Here is a 21,700-nt window from a genome sequence, read left to right as displayed (position 1 = left end):
GGTCAAAGGATAGTGCCAAAGTTAAAGGTGAAAGGTTGGACATCATTACCTTTGTTGGCGAAGAGCTGGGAGATGTCTGAGCAAGACACATTGACAATCTGGCCCACATCAGCCCGGTACCAGCACCTGACCTCATCCCACTCCGTACGACACCCTGAGAAATGCACACAGAGGCATGCATGCACACACACAGAAAGAATGGATGTTAGCACCTCACTTCATCCCACTCAATACGACACCCTGAGAGACACACACATGCATGCATGCACGCACGCATAACACACACAGGAGGAAGGAGGAAAGGATATGAACACAGTTTGTCACTTCCTGCCAGCAAGCTGTAGACGGACAGCAGATTTGTGCCGGGTTTGATGGGTCCACTGTAAACTCTAACAATCAAATCAAATCAAATGTTTTGTCACATGCGCCGAATACAACAGGTGTAGACCTTACAGTGAAATGCTTACTTAGAAGCCCTTAACCAACAATGCTTTAAGAAGTTAAGAAGAAAAATGTGTTAAGTAAAAAATAGATAAGCAAAAAAAACATTTAAAATAACAAAAAGCATTCAAATAACAATAGCAATAGGGAGGCTATATACAGGGGGTACCAGTACAGAGTCAATATGCGGGGGCACCGGTTAGTCGAGGTAATTGAGGTAATATGGCACATGCAGGCAGAGTAAAAGTGATCATGGATAGATAATAAACAGAGAGTAGCAGCAGCGTAGAAGAGGGGTCTGGGTAGCCCTTTGATTAGCTGTTCAGGAGTCTTATGGCTTGGGGGTAGAAGCTGTTAATAAGAAGCCTTTTGGACCTAGACTTGCTGCTCCGGTACCACTTGCCGTAGAAGAGAGTGGTTGGAATTGGACAATTTTTAGGGCCTTCCTCTGACACCGCCTGGTATAGAGGTCCTGGATGGCAGGAAGCTTGTCCCCAGCAATTTACTGGGCCATACGCACTACGCTCTATAGTGCCTTGCGGTCTGAGGCTGAGCAGTTTCCATACCAGGTGGTGATGCAACCAGTAGATCAGAATGTAGATCACAGTGGGACTGGAGGAACAGGGAAAGTAAGGACAGTGTGTAATCATAACCAACTCCTGGCCATGAGACACAAAGTCCCTTTTATAAACAGAACACTAATATCATGTGTGCATATGGGTCTTTCTATACATAAATGGGGCCAATGTGTGACATTGGGGTAAACATTTCAAAATGGTTTTAAAAAAATAAAAAAAGTTTTTAAATGCAGTTCTTCATGTGTACTTAAAGAAATAAAAGTGAATATATGCAAATTAGCCCATAGCTCCACCTGTACAACAACATAGACCTAGGATTATACATCCTTTAAGCAGGGTTCATACAGACATTGGCAAGTCAAATTCAAGGACTTTCAGGACTTTTTCAAGCACTTAATTGTAATTTTCAAGGACCTCAATGTAATACAATTGTATAATTTATATAATTGTACATATAGGGCCTAATATACTGTAGAACCCACCTCCCCAAAAAGCCTGCATGAAGTGTACCACTTCACCACTTTAAGAATAATGCATTTTTTAAGCCTTGATGTTGAAATTATTTTTACATTCTAAAATATGTGCAAAGAATGTGGATATTGCCTGACTAAATACATAGATTGGATGCTTGCATGGAGATATTTCTGTAATCTACATTATTTGGCCAACACAGGCACACATAATAAAGACATGAATAGCTGTATCATTAATCTCACCATCGTTGTTTTTATTATGAGAAAGTGACCAAAAACCAGGTTCCTTTTACAATGGAAGGATTTGTTTGGAAAGCCCAGTTGAAGCCAACATTAGACGTTATCGTCCTCATAATAACCACACATGGTTTTACTGCAGCAGAGTAGCACAACACCCTTCAATTGAAGAGGTGGGAAACAAATGAAAGTGGACACATCTCTTGCAAAAACGGATAAAAAAATATAATCACAAATAATTATAAGGGAGCTGGAGAACTTATGAATTGGTGAATTTTAATTGAATATAGTTATGATTCCCCCTTATATTTTAATGTAATGACGTGAACAAATTGGCAGATTATTATCAATGACTTATCAACAGCTGTTACAAGTTGTCCAGTGTAGGAAATCCTCACTGGTATCCTAGTTTATAGAAAGACCCATATGCATGAGACAGAAGAGAGAGAGAGATGTGCATCAAATCAAATGTTATTAGTCAGATTCGCGGAATACTACATCTGTAGACTTTCTGAAAAACGTTGAGTTGAAAGGAAGACAAATATTTGCTAAATAAAAAAGGAAATAGTAACACAATAAAAAACAATAATGAGGCTATTTACAAGGAGTACCGGTACTGAGTCAATGTGCAGGGGTACAAGGTACAGTACAGTAGTTGAGGTAATTAAGGTAATACAGTACACATATGTGGGTAAGCGTAAAAGTGATTAGGCAATCAGGATATATAATAAACAGAGTAGCAACAGCGTACATGAAGTGTGAACGTGGGAGGCGTCAATATAAGATGCGAATGCGTGCTCATGGAACATTCGCCTCGGAACTTGATGAACTGACACAGGAACTGACACAACTCAAATCAGAACCACCTACAGGGTCACAGTGACTCTATAGGTTAGAGTAATGAGTACAAAATCACTTTAAGTAACTGTACTATATATTAAGTGCAACATGTTTTATCAGCACGTTGGGGTTTACAGTGCACCTGATCTGGTTTGAGAGAGTGGTGGAATTAGATAGCCTTTTTTTTTTTAGCCTTTTTTTTCTTTTTTTTGAATTTGACCCCTTTTTCTCCCCAATTTCGTGGTATCCAATTGTTGTAGTAGCTACTATCTTGTCTCATCGCTACAACTCCCGTACGGGCTCGGGAGTCGCATCCTCAGATACACAACCCAACCAGCCGCACTGCTTCTTAACACAGCGCACATCCAACCCGGAAGCCAGCCGCACCAATGTGTCGGAGGATACACCGTGCACCTGGCAACCTTGGTTAGCGCGCACTGCGCCCGGCCCGCCACAGGAGTCCCTGGTGCACGATGAGACAAGGACATCCCTACCGACCAAGCACTCCCTAACCCGGACGACGCTAGGCCAATTGTGCGTCGCCCCACGGACCTCCCGGTCGCAGCCGGTTACAACAGAGCCTGGGCACGAACCCAGGGACTCTGATGGCACAGCTGGCGCTGCAGTACAGCGCCCTTAACCACTGCGCCACCCGGGAGGCCCTCAGAAGCCTTTTTAAACTTCAAATACAGTAAAAAATGTTCTGCAACAGGGGGATCCAATTAAGATCTTACGAGCTGTTAATAAGAAGCTGTTCTTCTTTCTTTTCACTTTCCATAGGTTTCAATCTTTCCTTCTCTCACTCCTCTCTGGCATGCACTTTTCCCCTCAGGCTTTACTTTCAGATGTTTAGTGGTTACATTTGTTTTCCATTTCTCCATTTGTCATACACAGATACCTCCAGTTTTGTTTGTAACGCTGTTTACAATATTGTTCAGTCTGGATTTACTATACTGTATTTCTACACTTATGGCATTCCAGAATTGACATTATGTGATACAAGATGCTGATTTGTTGTGAACATCTGGCCAATAGGGAAGAAAGAAAGAAATTAAGAGGGGGCAAAATACTGTATATACCTAGAAGATGTTCAATAAAATATCTTGTTTGCAACTGGACTAGTGATTACACTCTAGATCAGCTAGATGCAGGCAAGAGTGTAATATTTAATGTGTCACTATCTGTCAATGTGTCACTGTCTGTCACCTCAAATCTTTCTCTCGACCTGTGTGCACCTGCATTGTAAACTTTCTTTTAATAATAGGCTAGGTTGTAGCAACCTCATGATGAGTTCAGGGAAAATTTGAGCATCATGTAGTAGCCTAAACCTGTCGATGTTACATTAAGCTGGGTGAATATAATATGAATGACAGTATGCTGCAATAGAAATAAGGTCATGTTCATAAAAGAAAGTATCATCCTTCCTCACCTTAAACAGCACTGACCGCCATTGGTGCGTATGTAGTGTATGTGAATGTGTGTGAGTTTTGTGTCAATGTGGTGTGCATGAGTGAGTGTTTATATCGTGGAATCAGATTGGTCGGACCAGCGCTGAACAGACCTGTGGGAGCTTCCTGTTTAAGTCTCTGTCTATATGCAGGGAGCAACCAAATGGAGTCGTGGTCAGCTTTTCCGAATGGAGGGGGAGGGCCTTATATGCGTCGCGGAAGTTAGAATTACAATGATCTAGGGTTTTACCAGCCCTGGTTGCACAATCTATATGCTGATAGATTTTTTTCTCTCCAGATTAGCCTTGTTAAAATCCCCAGCTACAATAAATGCAGCCTCAGGATATGTGGTTTCCAGTTTGCATAGAGTCAAATGGGGGGGGGGGAATATATGCGGCTGTTCAATGTAACATCGATAGGTTGAGGCTACTATGATATTTGAATTTTCCCTATACCCATCATGAGGTTGCTACGAACTAGCCTATGAATGAAAGTTTACAACGTAGGTGCACATAGGTCGAGAGAAAGATGAGGTGAAAGTTAAGTGACATGTACAGATAGTGACACATTCAATACCGCCTTGCACACTCTTGCCTGCATCTAGCTGATCTAGGGTGCAATAATTATTTCAACAATTGCAAACGAGAGTTTCTATTGTACGAATTCAGGTGTGTTTATCCCCGTTTTGTTCCGTTTTTTTTCCGTTTAAGAAACGTTTTTCAACATAATCAGCAGAATTAATACACCCCTGATCACACACAAACAGTTCACTTTCATAGCCACATACAAACAGCTCATTGTATTCCTTCTCGCATCTACAAGCTCTCCTCCACTCACCTTTTCCCTTCACTTGTAGACTTCAATGCACAACACAGTTGTGACCAGATAAAAAAAACTTTCCAAGCAAAACCTTCATATCATAACCACTAACCTCAACACACAGCCTACATCATTGTCACCATATTAGCTAAAGTAACGTCATAGTCAACATAGCTAATAGAACTAATGCGTTAGTAAACCCGCTACAATCATGCAGTACAGTGTACAGTCAGTAAGCAATTTAGCAGTTCATTAGTAAAACCCAAAACATACCTTGACTTGGAAGAGTTCCAGTGTTGGATAGTCATAACCAGCTAGCTAACATAGCATCCCTCGGTTTGCGCTGGCTGTTTGTGTAAACTAGACTAGCTACCTGCATTCGCTAGCAAAGTAAGTGAAAGTGGAAAAAATGACAACATACTGTCACGCCCTGGTCTTAGTATTTTGTGTTTATATATTTATTTGGTCAGGCCAGGGTGTGACATGGGTTTATTTTGTGTTGTGTTTTTGCATTGGGGTTTTAGTAGGTATTGGGATTGTGGCTGAGTAGGGTTGTCTAGTAAAGTCTATGGTTGCCTGAGGCGGTTCTCAATCAGAGGCAGGTGATTATCGTTGTCTCTGATTGGGAACCATATTTAGGTAGCCCGGGTTTCACTGTGTGTTTGTGGGTGATTGTTCATGTCTCTGTGTGTGTTAGCACAAGATAGACTGTTTAGGTTTTCACTTTTTCATTAAATATGTATCTAACTTACCACGCTGCATTTTGGTCCGACTCTCTTTCAACGGAAGAAAGCCGTAACACATACAGCTCTCTCTCTGTGTTTCTCTCTCTCTCTTGCATCTCCTTCATGTTTGAAGAAATGAATTTGTCAAAACTGTTCAACTATAATCTTGCTCTCGCTTTGAGTAAACTACTCACCACATTTTATGCATTGCAGTGCTAGCTAGCTGTAGGTTATGCATTCAGTATTAGACTCATTCTATGATCCTTTGATTGGGTGGACAACATGTCAGTTCATGATGCAAGTGCTCTGATAGGTTGGAGAACATCCTCCGGAAGTTGTCATAATTACTGTGTACTGTAAGTCTATGGAAGGGGGTGAGAACCACGAGTGTCCTAGGTTTTGTATTGAAGTCAAAAACACCCAGAGGAGGACAAAGTTAGCCGACCTCTGACAAAATGCTGTCAAGGCTACTGTAGACCTTCATTGCAAAACAGGGTGTATAAACTCAACATGTAAAGTGTTGGTCCCATGTTTCATGAGCTGAAATAAAAGATCCCAGAAATGTTCCATACGCACAAAAAGCTTATTTCTCTAAAACGTTATGGACAAATTTGTTTACATCCCTGTTAGTGGGCATTTCTCCTTTGCCAAGACAATCCATCCATCTGACAAATGTGGCATATCAAGAAGCAGATTAAACAGCAAGATCATTACACAGTAGCACCTTGTGCTGGGTACAATAAAAGGCCACTCTAAAATGTTCATATTTTGTCACACAACACAATGCAACAGATGTTGAGGGAGCGTGCAATTGGCATTCTGACTGCAGGAATGTCCACCAGAGCTTTTGCCAGATAATTTAATGTGATTTTCTCTACCATAAGCTGCCTCTAACGTCATTTTAGAGAACTTGGCAGTACGTTCAACCAGCCTCACAACCGCAGACCACATGTAACCACACCAGCCCAGGACCTCCACATCCAGCTTCCTCAATTGTGGGATGGTCGGAGACCAGCCACCCGGACAGGTGGTGAAACTCATTCTGATTGGCTGGGCCTGGCTCCCCAGTGGGTGGGTCTGGCTCCCCAGTGGGTGGGTCTATGCCCTCCCAGGCCCACCCATGGCTGCGCCCCTGCCCAGTCATGTGAAATCCCTAGATTAGGGCTAATTTATTTTAATTGACTGATTTCCTGATATGAACTGTAACTCAGTAAAATTGTTTCAATTGTTGCATGTTGTGTTTATATTATTGATCAGTATATTTGTATCTAAATAATGGTTGAGCACTCCTTCACACACACTGTAGAAGGCTTACACCAAGGTTTCCCAAATTCAGTCCTCTGAACCCCATTTTGGTTTTTGACCTAGCACTACAAAGCTGATCTTTTTTGTGTGTGTGTGTTAGGGCAAAAAAACAACTCAATCCTTGGGGTTCCGTAGGCCAAGTTTGGCTTAGACTGAAATAAATATATTTCACCATGCGCCTCCAAACAAGAAAATAACATTTTGGAGTTTGTCTGTTTTGTGTGTGAACTGTGAACTGCCCTCTTTTTGACTGAATCATTTTTGATTTTAACGCACCAATCTAACATGTTTTCTATGTTGATGGAACTCAATGTTATCATCTTTCATCCCTACTCTAGAGGAGATATGGGCACACTTAGGATGCCCATAGACACACACACACCTGGATGAGGGGATATGGGGGCACTTAGGAGGCCCAGGACGAGTAGGAGCTCAGGCTTCATCTCCCCTTGTGCGTCTGTAATGGTGTCAGCCAGGATGAAGACACACACACACAGTAAACTGTCGTCGGCACTTCAGATTTTCTTACCTACCCCAGTTATAACTAACCCGATTCAGCTTATAAACGAACTAATTATTAGAATCAGGTGCGGTAGATTAGGGTTGGACTGAAAATCTACAGGATGGTAGGACTCCAAGAACAGGGTTGAAGAGCCCTGACAAACAAACAGACTCCTACCTCACAGATAAGCCACCTTTCATGTTCACCTTTTCCAAGGCGGCTGTCAAAGGAAACTGGAGGAATTTGATGACCTTTCGACGTTATCATATGTCTCACAAAGCTCTCTATAAAAATGGATTATTTTGAAACACAAACGGGTCACTATAGAGAAACAGACTTACAAAGAATCGAATTGAACTCTTAAATGTAATATAATGTAATTGAAAATGTAATCTACCTAATTTCCAAAAGTAATTATTTAAACAATAACTAGTAATGCTAGTTATTAGTAATAATAACTAGTAATAGTCCAAGAAAGGTTAACATCTCACCTTTCTGGTAAAATTAGTTTTTTGCAGAGGTGTAGTCACATTTGAGGACATTTGAGGACACAAGCTCAAGTGCACAGTACAAATATGATAAAAATATTAAATATTTTATATGACGTATTTCCTTTTTAACAAAACGGCATGAATAAGGCTTGAAGTGACATTTTTGTCTAAATATAGTATTTATAAAATTACTAAGTATAAGATTTCACCTTCCTTATAATTGTAAAATACATCTTTGTTTATTTATTGTTAGAGAAAATGTGCATATTTTCTAAACGTCTCTCTTGATCAAAACTTCTGCCCCGATCGCTGTGAACGTCTCACAGAGCTCTAGCTTGGCTTCCTGAAATCTCATTAATCTTGTCCGTCTTTAACAAAGAGAAAGTGTTGTTTTGTTTAAAATCTGTGAAATATTTAAATTACTGGCTATAAATCAATCTCTATATGTGCTACAGTAACAAAACCACTCTCTCCTGCTGCATTATGATGTATGGATTCCAGGCATATTTGCTTTTAGTGGCTGTGATATAAGGTTCAGCCATGAGTTGATGGACAGTCGGAAGAGCGAATTAAATGATAAGATTGACATCCCAGCTTCAAGTGGTGTCAGATATCATATCCTCCTTCACACAGGTAACAGACCGGGGTTGGGTAGGTTACTTTCTAAATGTAATCCGTTGTAGTTACTAGTTACCTGTCCATTTTTTTTATTAGTAACGTAACTTTTGGATTACCCAAACTCAGTAATGTAATCTGATTACATTCAGTTACTTTTAGATTACTTAAGAGACAGTAGAAGAACACAAACATGTATGTTACCAATTGAGCGACATCTATTGCAGGATAAATCAATATCAAAATTGACATATGGATGCTACGTTTTACTTCAAGGGTTGGTTATGTAGGCTTCTTCTAACCCATCGCTTTCAACTACATATAATAATACATTACAGCTGTTTAAAGGGAAAATACACAGATGAGACAATAACAAAACAGCCACGCCGCCTCTGTTTTGGTAAAAAGCTGAGGGATGGGCCTGGAGAAATGTAACCACTCTCAGATTGCAGTTTTTCACAATCGCTTACACACTAAAAGTGGTACTTGAGGCACACTCAGTGAAACCATTAACTCATGTCCTGATCTTCAAACCAAGTCTGCAAAACTGCAAGCACATTATCTGCTTTACACTCAGTTTGCAATTGTAAAACACACTTTTGCAAAACACTAAACACAGTTCTCTACATTAGACACATCATTCAAAACTAACAGTTCTTGTGTTTCGTTTGGAAAACACTGCCATTCCAAATGCCACACTCATTTACAGATTACCTACACCCAGTGCTGACGTGTGACAACACCTAGCTAATTTCTTCACTTAGAAATCAGAGCTTGAGCACTATAAATAGGCAACAATGGAAGCCAATTTTGGAGAGAGAGTTAGAGGAAGAGGAGTGAGAGTAAGAAGGGGACGAGGGCAAGGACAAACCTATTTATTTATCTTCTACTGTATTTGTTTTTTTTTACTCTGGCAGCTCCGGACAGGAGGGAGACTCTGGCAGTGGCAGCTCCGGACAAGAGGGAGACTCTGGCAGCTCCGGACAGGAGGGAGACTCTGGCAGCTCAGGTCTGCTTCCTGACTCTGCCACACTCCCCGTGTGTCCCCCCCCAAAATTCTTTGGGGCTGCCTCTTGGGCTTCCTTGCCAGCCGTGTTCCCACATACCGCTGGTTCCTTTCTCCGACTGCCTCTGCTCTCCTAGCTGCCTCCACCTGTTCCCATGGAAGGTGATCTCTTCCCGCCAGGATCTCCTCCCATGTGTAGACTCCCTTGCCGTCCAGATCGTCCTCCCATGTCCAGGAGTCCACCTTACCATGCTGATTGGTCCGTTGGTGGTGGGAAGTTCTGTCACGGCTGGCTGAAGGACTGGACCAAGGTGCAGCATGGTAAGCGTACATTTTCTCTTTATTAAAAATGACGGCGACAAAACAAAAAACAAAGCCAAACCGTGAAGCTTTAGGCTATGTGCCCTGAACAAAGTCAAAGTTAACTTCCCACAAAACAGGTGGGGGAAAAGGGTACCTAAGTATGGTTCTCAATCAGAGACAACGATAGACAGCTGCCTCTGATTGAGAACCACACAACGGCCAAACACATAGAAATAGAAAATCATAGAACATAGACTACCCACCCAAATCACACACTGACCAAACCAAAATTGAGACATAAAACACTCTCTACGGTCAGGGCGGGACAGCTGTGATGGTTGTGAAGAACCATCCTGTTCTTTACCTCTCTGACATGTTTCCTTTTATGCCATGAAATACACAGTCATGACGTTGCACTCTTTGGGTACAGCGAGTTTAATGAAGGAAAACTCCAAAGGGAATTGGAGTTAACTAAATCATAGGTCTGCCCCATGAGCATATACATTGATCTGGTGTCATGGGACAGCCCCTTTCTGCTCTTATGAATATAACCCCCACCTTGGGAATTTATCTTCAGACCATGCTTCTCTCAATTGCGAGAGGGCTAAGGTTTGAGTAGAGACCAGCTTACCTCGATAACCACGAGAGGGCTAAGGTTTCAGACGATTGCTGAATTCTTAACCATACCACGTGGTTAAACTCTGAGACTATCGAACAGACAGAATAAGAACAGATCTTTGATACAAATTACTATTCTGCAGCTAGGAATTCAGTATCATTGAACGCGAAGACCGTCAACCGCTGAAACATCTATCTATAACAACATTGCTGAATGTTACTCTGAACTATCCATTCTAACCACGCCAGAGAGTGAGAGGGTGGACAAACTCTCCAACAGAAACAAACTTTCCAACAGAGACCACGACGACACACAGAGCGTAAATATATATATTGATTGCAATTATTCCCGAATGAGTGAGCGTTCATGTGCAAAGGGTTAGCATTTCAATTGTTATAATTATCAACATTGTAGTGTCTTTTTTGTCCACCAAGCCGCGATACCGGTTTATCCCACTAAGGAAACTCCGCTATCATTTCCTTGTAACTATATCTACTGTTCGTTTGTTTATGCATTTCTGTGATCATTTATTTACTAACTACCTAAAAAATTTAAGACAATTGATGTATGGATGACTCATAGTGAAGACTGGGTTCATGCAGATAACCAACAATTTACCAGCACTTTTTTTTAAATCCTGTAATTTGACGGTACACTACAGGCTACTGGTTGCAGTGGAAGTACGGTAAACAACAACAAGTTACTGAATTAAGGTGTTATTGCTGTAAAAGGACAGTATGCTGCTGAATGCTGGTTAATTGTGACTATATTTCACTTGGGATTTGAAATCACAACTGCTTGGTTGCTAATTACTTGAAATTCATGCTACTCCACCAGGTCTGTGAGCATGACAGAGATTGGTCAAAGATTTAATGGAAAGAATCGATACTTTTGCTTCGAGGCAAATAACACTGAAACATACAAGAGAGCACCAGCTGTTCCGGAAGACTAATCATGCTCTCCGCAGCCGATGTGAGTAAGACCTTTAAACAGGTCAACATTCACAAGGCCGCAGGGCAAGATGGATTACCAGGACGTGTACTGCGAGCATGCACTGACCAAATGGCAAGTGTCTTCACTGACATTTTCAACCTCTCCCTGTCCGAGTCTGTAATACCAACATGTTTTAAGCAGACCACCATAGTCCCTGTGCCCAAGAACACTAAGGTAACCTGCCTAAATGACTACCGACCCGTAGCACTCACGTCTGTAGCTATGAAGTGCTTTGAAAGGCGGGTCATGGCTCACATCAACACCATCATCCCAGAAACCCTAGACCCACTCCAATTTGCATACCGCCCCAACAGATCCACACCTTTGTGAGAATGCTATTCATTGACTACAGCTCAGCATTTAACACCATAGTGCCCTCAAAGCTCATCAATAAGCTAAGGACCCTGGGAATAAACACCTCCCTCTGCAACTGGATCCTGGACTTCCTGATGGGCTGCCCCATAGGTGGTAAGGGTAGGTAATAACACATCCGCCGCGCTGATCCTCAACACAGGGGCCCCTCAGGAGTGTGTGCTCGGTCCCCTCCTGTACTCCGTGTTCACTCATGACTGCACGGCCAGGCACGACTCCAATACCATCAATAAATTTGCAGAGGACACAAGTGGTAGGCCTGATCACCGACAATGACGAGACAGCCTATAGGGAGGAGGTCAGAGACCTGGCCATGTGGTGCCAGGACAACCACCTCTACCTCAAAGTAATCAAGACAAAGGAGATGATTGTGGACGACAGGAAAAAGAGGACCGAGTAAGCCCCCATTCTCATCAACGGGCAGCAGTGGAGCAGGTTGACAGCTTCAAGTTCCTTGGTGTCCACATCACCAACAAACTAACATGGTCCAAGCACACCAAGACAGTCATGAAGAGGGCATGACAAAACCTATTCCCCCTCAGGAGACTGAAAATATTTTGCATGGGTCCTCAAATCCTCAAAAGATTCTACAGCTGCACCATCGAGAGCATCCTGACTGGTTGCATCACAGCCTGGTATGGAAACTGCTCGGCCTCCAAACGCAAGGCATGACAGAGGGTTGTGCCTACGACCCAGTTCATCACTGGGGCCAAGCTTCCTGCCATCCAGGACCTCTATACCAGGCGGTGTCAGAGGAAGGCCCTAAAAATTGTCAAAGACTCCAGCCACCCTAGTCATAGACTGTTCTCTCTGCTATTGCACGGCAAGTGGTACTGGAGCACCAAGTCTAAGTCCAAGAGGCTTCTAAACAGCTTCTATCCCCAAGCCATAAGACTCCTGAACATCTAGTCAAATGGTTACCCAGACTATTTGCAGTGACCCCCACCACCTCCTCACCCCCTCTTTACACCACTGCTACTCTTGTCATCTATGCAGTCACTTTAATAACACTACCTACATGTACATACTACCTCAACTTACCGGTGCCTCCGCACATTGACTCTGTATCATTACCCCCCTGTATATAGTCTCGCTATTGTTATTTTACAGTTTCTCTTTAATTACTTGTTACTTTTATCTATTATTCGTATTCTTATTTATTTTTGCTGCATTGTTGGTTAGTAAGCATTTAACTGTTAAGTCTGCACTTGTTGTATTCGGCGCATGTGACTAATACAATATGATTTGATTTGGACACAACACCGATCAAACAACTGCCACCTCAATCCAGGAACTGCCAGCCCATACGTCACCCCTTCCCCAACAGAAAGACACATAAACCGTATTTCCAATTTAACATTTTTATTCACTTGCAACTTGCTGTTGCAGAGTATGCTGGGAAATATGATAATGATGGGAGTGGTTTGGTTGAAAGTGATGTGTATGAGTTTCAAGATCCTGTATTAGGGTAAAACTAGGCCCTCAAAATAAGGCCTTATGAAATACGTCTGGTATTGTGTTTAAGAAAATAATCGTACAACGTCTGCAAACCAGCAGTTGGGGCAGCCTAGCATTTTTTAGAGTGTACATCAATGGTGTAAAAAATATACGCCATGTGAAATATTTGTTATCACATAACATCCAGTTGTCTATAATGCCCATATTTTCTGCTTCCCCCCTCTTAAACAGGGATACATTCAGTGCAGCTCCAAAAATACTAGCTATTGAGAGAATTTGAAAAAAGTATCTCTCATTTGGGTTGCCGATCCATGGTTTAGAAGATAGAACTGAAGGACCAGCTGAACTGATAGAACTGAAGGACCAGCTGAAGGACCAGCTGAGGGAAAATAGGGCTGAGGAAATATAGGGCTGTGGGAACTGATACAACACGTTGCTGAGGGAACAGACATGGTCCCCGTAATTCTGTCAGTGGTTGGAGTAGAACTTGAATCTCCTTCTTCCACTGAAATGTGCAGTGTTGCTTTTTGTGGGAACTCTTCAATGATCATCAAGCAGGTAAGTTGTCCATCAATGTCAGGGTCTTCATACTGCAAGAGGAAGTCGTGGTTCAACTCAAAATGTTCCTTCAAAATGTTTACGTCAACAGCGGCTGCTGGACGGGAGATGAGATTTATCTTCCTTGTATGGTCAGCATTAACAATGCAAAGTAACATTGCTTGAGGGTCTGAGGCTGCCATTGCTCTGTGGAAGAATAAAACATTTTAAGAGGGTGCACTTGCAATATCAAAATTGTGGTAACACAATGACATTGGAATCATGTTGTAACCAAAAAAATGTTAAACAAATCCAAATATATATTTTAGTTTCTTCAAAGTAGCCAACCTTTGCCTTGATAACGGCTTTGCACACTGCTTTTCCTTCACTCTGCGGTCCAACTCCTCCCAAACCATCTCAATTGGGTTGAGGTCGGGTGATTGTGGAGGCCAGGTCATCTGATGCAGCGCCATCACTCTCCTTGGTCAAATAGCCCTTACACAGCCTGGAGGTGTGTTTTGGGTCATTGTCCTGTTGAAAAACAAATTATAGTGGGACTATGTGCAAACCAGATGGTATGGGGTATCGCTGCAGAATGCTGTGGTAGCCATGCTGGTTAAGTGTGCCTTGAATTCTAAATAAATCACAGACCGTGTCACTAGCGAAGCACCCCCACACCATCTCCATGCTTCACAGTGGGAACTACACATGTGGAGATCATCCATTCAAATACTCTGCGTCTCACAAAGACACGGCAGTTGGAATCAAACATCTTAAACCAATGGAAAGATTTCCACCAGTCTAATGTCAATTGCTCGTATTTCTTGGCCCAAGCAAGTCTCTTCTTATTGGTGTCCTTTAGTACTTGTTTCTTTGCAGCAATTCGACCATGAAGGCCTGATTCACACAGTCTCTGAAGCATTTATTTGGGGTGCAGTTAACTCTAATGAACTTATCCTCTGCAGAAGAGGTAACTCTGGGTCTACCTTTCCTGTGGAGGTCCTCATGAGAGCTAGTTTCATCATGGCGCTTGAAGAAACTTTCAGTTCTTGAAATTTGAAGACTGTTGTTTCTCTTTGCTAATCTGAGCTGTTCTTGCCATAATATGGACTTGGTCTTTTACCAAATAGGGTGATCTTCTGTATACCAACCCTACATTGTCACTTCACAACTGATTGGCTCAAACGCATTACGGAAAGAAATTCCACAAATTAACTTAACAAAGACACACCTGTTAATTGAAATGCATTCCACGTGACTACCTCATGAAGCTGGTTGAGAGAATGCCAAGAGTGTGCAAAGCTGTCTTCAACGCAAAGGGTGGCTACTTTTAAGAATCTCAAATATAAAATCTATTTTGATTTGTTTAACACTTTTTTGGTTACTACATGATTCCATATGTGTTATTTCATAGTTTTGATGTCTTCACTATTGGCAACCCTTTTGCAATTATGTTAGTACAGCTGAAAACTGTTGTGCTGATTATAGAAGCAATAAAACTGGCCTTCTTTAGACAAGTTGAGTATCTGGAGCATCAGCATTTATGGGTTCAACTACAGACTCAAAATGGCCAGAAACAAAGAACTTTCCTCTGAAACCCGTCAGTCTGTTCTTGTTCTGAGAAATGAAGGCTATTCCATGCGAGAAATTGCCAAGAAACTGAAGATCTCGTACAACGCTGTGTACTACTCCCTTCACTGAACAGCGCAAACTGGCTCTAACCATAATAGAAAGAGGAGTGGGAGGCCCCGGTGCACATCTGAGCAAGAGGACAAGTACATTAGAGTGTCTAGTTTGAGAAACCGATGCCTCACAAGTCCTCAAATGGCAGCTTCATTAAATAGTATCCGCAAAACACCAGTCTCAACATCAACAGTGAAGAGGTGACTCCGGGAGGCTGAGTTGCAAAGAAAAAGTCATATCTCAGACTTGCCAAAAAATAATAAAAGATTGAGATGGGCAAAAGAACACAGACACTGGACAGAGGAAGATCGGGAAAGTGTTATGGACATACAAATCTAAATTTGAGGTGTTCATGTCACAAAGAAGAACATTTGTGAGGTGCAGAAAAAACAAATAGATGCTGGAGGAATGCTTGACGCCATCTGTCAAGCATGGTGGAGGCAACGTGATGGTCTGGGGGTGCTTTGGTGGTGGTAAAGTGGGAGATTTGTACAGGGTAAAATGTATCTTGAAGAAGGAAGGCTATCACTCAATTTTGCAATGCCATGCCATGTGGATGGCGCTTAATTGGAGCCAATTTCTTCCTTCAACAGGACAATGACCCAAAGCACAACTCCAAACTATGCATTAACTATTCAGGGAAGAAGCAGTAACCTGGTATTCTGTCTATAATAGAGTGGCCAGCACATTCACCAGATCAACCCTATTGAGCTGTTGTGGGAGCAGCTTGACCGTATAGTACGTAAGAGGTGCCCATCAAGCCAATCCAACTTGTGGGAGGTGCTTCAGAAAGCATGGGGTGAAAACTAGAATGCCAAAGCTCTGCAAGGCTGTAATTGCTGCAAATGGAGGATTATTTGACAAAAGCAAAGTTTGAAGGACCCAATTATTATTTCAATTATACATAATTATTTATAACCATGTCAACGTCTTCACTATATTTCCTATTCATTTTGCAACTCATTTCATGTATGTTTTAATGGAAAACAAGGACATTTCTAAGTTATCCCAAACTTTTGTAAGGTAGTAATACACATGTATATATATATATATATATATATATATATATATATATATATATATATATATATATATATATATTGTATTATACAACGGGAGGTTCTAATCCTGATTGGTTAAAACCGCATTCCAGCCAGAGTCTATTCCACAAGTTACCCCGGATAAATTTATGATGTTAAAATGCCTATTTACTCTGTTCCATCTCTGCGAAATTCACTGTCTCATCAGCCCAGCCAGGCAATTTAAAAACTGGATCTCCACTATAAAAAAGCATCTACACATTATGTCACATTTCTTTTAGACTAACATTTAGTTTTCAACAGGAGATATTTGTATAAACCTTGCTGTCTGTCTCTCTGACATTTGCAACATTGTTTCAATATTAAAATTCGATCTCAAGCTGTCCCATAGTAATGAACATGTCCAGAGTCCGGACAAGACAGACAGCGTTTCTCAGTCGAAATCATGAATCAGCTGGCATCATTTTTATAGATATATACAAAGATTAGTGTAGGGACTATATTTGTTGGAAGGATGAAATAGTATGAAGAAATTCATCAAAATAATGTTTTTATTTGAATATGTTGGTAACCTGTTGTATCGTGCCAATATATCCTCCAAACATTGGCTTCGAGGGCATTATCACTTAATTATTCAGGGTGCATTAAGAAAAGAGACCTTGGTATAAACATGTCTTCCCTGTCAAAATAAAGGTTAAATAAAATACATACAACATTTCACATGACTGGGAATACAGATATGCACCTGTTGGTCACAGATACCTTTAACAAAATGGACCTCACAATGAGCCTCAGGAATCTCTGTGCATTCAAATTGCCATGGATAAAAATGCAATTGTGTTCGTAGCTTATGCCTGCCCACACCATAACCCCACCGCCACAATGGGGCACTCTATTCACAACATTGACATCAGCTAACCGCTCACCCACATGTGGTCTGTGGTTGTAAGGCCAGTTGGACGTACTGCTAAATTCTCTATAACGACGTTGGAGATGGCTTATGGTAGAGAAATTAACATTATAGTTTTTCTCAATTGCTAAAACACTAAAAACCCATTGGCTGAACAAAGTTCTCAGTTACCAGGACTCATTTAGCTAATTATGCAGTCTGTTGTCAATACGTTAAACAATTTCACATGGTAAAACACAATTTGCAGATCTCACACATTCTCATTCTCAAAACACATTCTGCACTCTAATGCACGTCATCCATACTGGTAAACACAAGTGGCAACAATCAAATTCAAATAGAGAACATGTGTCATTGATTGAACAACCACTCAAAACTGATTTAACCTGTTTCAAATGATGCAACACAACCAATATAAGCCAGTTCAGAGAGTAAACAGGTTGTTGAAGGTGGGAAGGAGAAAGTCTGAGAATGGATACTGTAGTACAGTGCATTGTAGGCTGTATACTGTACAATGGACAAATTGTATGGCCCTGAACATTGTGCTTTTCATTTATTAACAGTACTGACTGCTCAATAGATTTTGACTGGTTGCAGGTTCATATCAACAAAGAACAAGAATTACAGTATCACAGAGACAAAGGACAAGTTTGTGAGATGCAGGGTACAGTACTGTAAAAATAGGGGTACAAGGAGGAGGAAGAACAAAAAACAAAATTGCAAAGAGTAAAGCAGAGTAGTAATTTCTGATCAATTTTGAGCTACTATGATAGAACATGTTTTCGTTCATCAAAAGACAATGATGGAAAAATAGGATTTTTTTTTTAAATTAAAAATGTAATTCTCCCTGAGAATTGTATGTTTTGAACAATGTGTTTTTTATATTTTGTGTGTTTTCTATTTTTGTTTACTGACTGCTTGAGAGTGTATATCATTTTGATAACTTTGTTTATGATTTGAGAGCAGTGTTTGATTTTGAACACAGGTAAAACTGTTTTGAGGCGAATGTTTCATTTTGCAAGAGGAGTCAGAGGTTATGTAAATAGTGCTTGAAGATGAGGTTTTGTGTTGAATGTTTTCAGGAAATGGAGCAAGGTTTCAGAAATGGTGTTTTAGCAATTGAGAAAAACTGTAAATTATCTGGCAACAGCTCTGGTGGACATTCCTGCAGTCAGCATGCTAATTGCATGCTCCCTCAAAATTTGAGACATCTGTGGCATTATGTGACAAAACTGAACACTTTAGAGTGGCCTTTTATTGTTCCCAGCACAGGTGCACCTGTGTAATATTCATGCTGTTTAATCAGCTTCTTGATATGACACACCTGTCAGGTGAATGGATTATCTTTTCAAATAAGAAATGGTCACTAACAGATTTAAACATTTTAACATTAAGAAAGTTTACGCGAACAATAGATAAAAGCTTGCTACGTAGATAATTCCAATTTGTGCCACCATTTTTTTTATTTTTTATTTCTGAACATAAACGTGCAGTCATCGTTTAGGAGGTCAGATGTAATCAAGGTCAAACTTGAAAGACGTATTTGTAAATCTATCACCACAAGGCCTGTTCACCTAAAACCTCTGGTAAATTTCATCTGAATCAAAAATAGTCTCACAAAATCAAGACTGAATATGCATGTTAAGGGAACCTAAAACATTTGTGACTACAAAGTTTTCACATCGATTATGTTTACAGAACTTAATCCAATAAATTAATAGTACTGTTTGGGTTTACAGTACCTGTCCTGGCAGAACGGTTGCGACCCTCCTGTCTGCGTGTGTGGATACAGCTCTGCTGGGCCTTCATGTGTTGGGACACCAAGGCACAGTCTGGATGGATGGCCTCCACCTGGAGGTGGGAGGGAGGGAGGGAGTATGAGAGAGAGGGAGGGAAGGAAGGGGAGATTTTTTTTTATCTATGAAAAAGCACAGAACTTGTGTAATGTGAAAACATATTCCTGCATCTTTACCGAGACGACAAGTGCCACCATACAACATTGTCCCTTTACGCACACTGTATCATTAACTTATTCAAAACATACTGTAGAGAGTTACACACTCATTATCACCCTGTCTTCCAACCATCTCTCCCCTCCTGTCCCATCTGTAGGGCAGTGAAAAACAGTCCCACCAAAACGACTTGTTTACTTCATTATAGACACCATCTGCTACTGATGCTGTTTGGGTTAGGGCTCTGTTTATATACCCACACCCACACACCCACGGGAGAGGGTGACAGTTCTCCAAAGACAGTGACAGTATCTATAACTACAGTAGAAACTGAAGTTTCGGTAGAAACTTTGTGTGCTTGCTCAACTGGATGAAAGTATTATTAATGACAGTGGAAGAAGTGTACATAGTGAGATAGGTCTATATCTTTGAGATATATTACAGTAAAGCCAATGTCTTTAAAGGGAAATTCCACCACTTTTCAACCTCATATTCATCAACATATTCATTCAACCTCATATTCATCAAGACAGTGAATAGTGAATGGAGGAAGCTCTTCCTGTGGATATGTTTTTAATTTGCCAGATAGGCTACACTGGTTGTCTAGATTCATGTGCTTAATTTTAAGAGTTGAGCAATACATGTCGCAGTCCAAGAAAGCTGGGATCCTTTTTTCAATAGTGGCCAGTCAAAACTCTGTTTTCACACGTGATTGCGCAATAACTTTATAAGAACACGTGAACAGACTGGAGGTGGAGGCTGCACTGTAAAAGCCAATGTGCTGTCATTACTCAAAACTTTTAAGGAAACCCGTTGCACGTAACATATGAGTACAGTTACGTAAAGTGATTTTGTTGTCATTTCTCAAACCGATAGAGTCACTGCGACCCTGTAGGGGTCCAAATTTGAGTGGTATCATCTTGAACATTGCCCCCACCAAGCCACGCCTCCAATATAATTTCCCAGGTCGCCTTGCCTTTTCAAGTGAATTGCAGAGTTAATACCCATGACTGTATTTGTTAGTGACAGAGACAATGTTGCTGAATTCGTTCATTTTTAGTCCTGTCGCTTTCATCAAGTGAATTTCTAAGTAAATGTTATATATGTGGGAGACAAGGAACATCAGGATCTACCATCAACAAACGGTGGAATGAACGACTGAGGAGGAGGGTGACAAGATGGAAGTCGAAATCTTCACTGCCCCCCGAGCTGCCCAGACCAAGACAAAACTCAGACCCGGTTTTTAGCCTTCAGCCTGGCTGCCGCGTCACTTTGCTTTTTACGCGACAACCAAGGCTCCAGCACCAGCAAAGGCCGATGAACACATTTTCTACTACCATCCACCGTTTCTGTCTCTCTCGATTTCTACCTACACCTACCTCCCACTATCACACTCACGGAACCAACCCGGAACCCTCCACCACCAAAAGAGGATGGAGGGGAAACCAAACATCACACCTTGACCCGGAGCAAGCGGACCCCAGTGGAGGGCCATCCCTGACCCCTGGGTCTAGAGCTCCCTTGTGTGTCTGCTTGCTCTTCAAGTTGTCTTTCCTCCTCGTTCCCGGTTCCTGTTGCTTCCAGGCCCACAGTCCCAGCACCAGACGCAGCACCAACCCCTGGTTTTCCAGCCCTGGTAGCAGCAGATATATGGCTGCCTCCACATAGACAGCACAAGGTACGTACAGAGATCTGCCCCCATGGAGTCACTCACAATGAACACACATACTGTTGGTGAGTGCACCAAAGCCAGGTGGATCTGAGTCCTGTTTGTTCACTCTATCCTCCAGCACCAGCCCGATAGACATACCCTCCACTACTCCCACCCACCTTCTCCCTCTCCATCGCTCTTCCCCCTCCCCCCACTACACCTATCACTCTCACAGAACTAGACCAGAAACCATTCATCACCACATCAGAAGAGGTGTGACGGAAGGACCAAAGATTTAGACCTGCGCTCGGAACGAGTAGACCACATGAGAGTACCATCACTGACTTCCGGGTTCTTTGTTTCTGGCTCAAAATGTCCAGAAACAAAGCACTTTCTTCTGAAACTCATCAGTCTATTCTTGTTCTGATGAATTAAGGCTATTCAATGAGAGAAATTGCCAAGAAACTGAAGATCTCATACAACGCTTTATACTACTCCCTTCACAAGACAGCGCAAACTGTCTCTAACCAGAATGGAAAGAAGAGTGGGAGGCCCCAGTGCACAAGCAAGAGGACAAGCACATTAAAGTGTCTAGTTTGAGAAACAGACACCTCACAAGTCCTCAACTGGCAGCTTCATTAAATAGTACCAGCAAAACACCAGTCTCATATCAACAGTGAAGATGCTGGGATGCTGGCCTTC

General features: G+C 41.6%; 1 protein-coding gene across 1 annotated transcript in view; it reads right to left on the bottom strand.

The window, feature by feature from the left end:
* LOC112260434 (pituitary adenylate cyclase-activating polypeptide type I receptor-like) overlaps positions 1-21,192 on the bottom strand; it is a 53,763-nt gene extending 32,571 nt beyond the window's left edge. The window contains exons 1-4 of the mRNA XM_042327950.1: positions 21,158-21,192; positions 20,850-21,039; positions 19,138-19,246; positions 50-154 (exon numbers count right to left, since the gene is read on the bottom strand). Of these exons, the coding sequence (XP_042183884.1) occupies positions 50-154; positions 19,138-19,246; positions 20,850-21,039; positions 21,158-21,192 (439 nt within the window). The remainder of the gene's footprint in view (positions 1-49; positions 155-19,137; positions 19,247-20,849; positions 21,040-21,157) is intronic.
* Positions 21,193-21,700: the final 508 nt, after the last annotated feature.

Source organism: Oncorhynchus tshawytscha, linkage group LG01, assembly GCF_018296145.1.
Source record: "Oncorhynchus tshawytscha isolate Ot180627B linkage group LG01, Otsh_v2.0, whole genome shotgun sequence".
In the NCBI taxonomy this organism is placed as follows: domain Eukaryota; kingdom Metazoa; phylum Chordata; class Actinopteri; order Salmoniformes; family Salmonidae; genus Oncorhynchus; species Oncorhynchus tshawytscha.
This window is presented reverse-complemented; position numbering and strand designations above follow the sequence as displayed.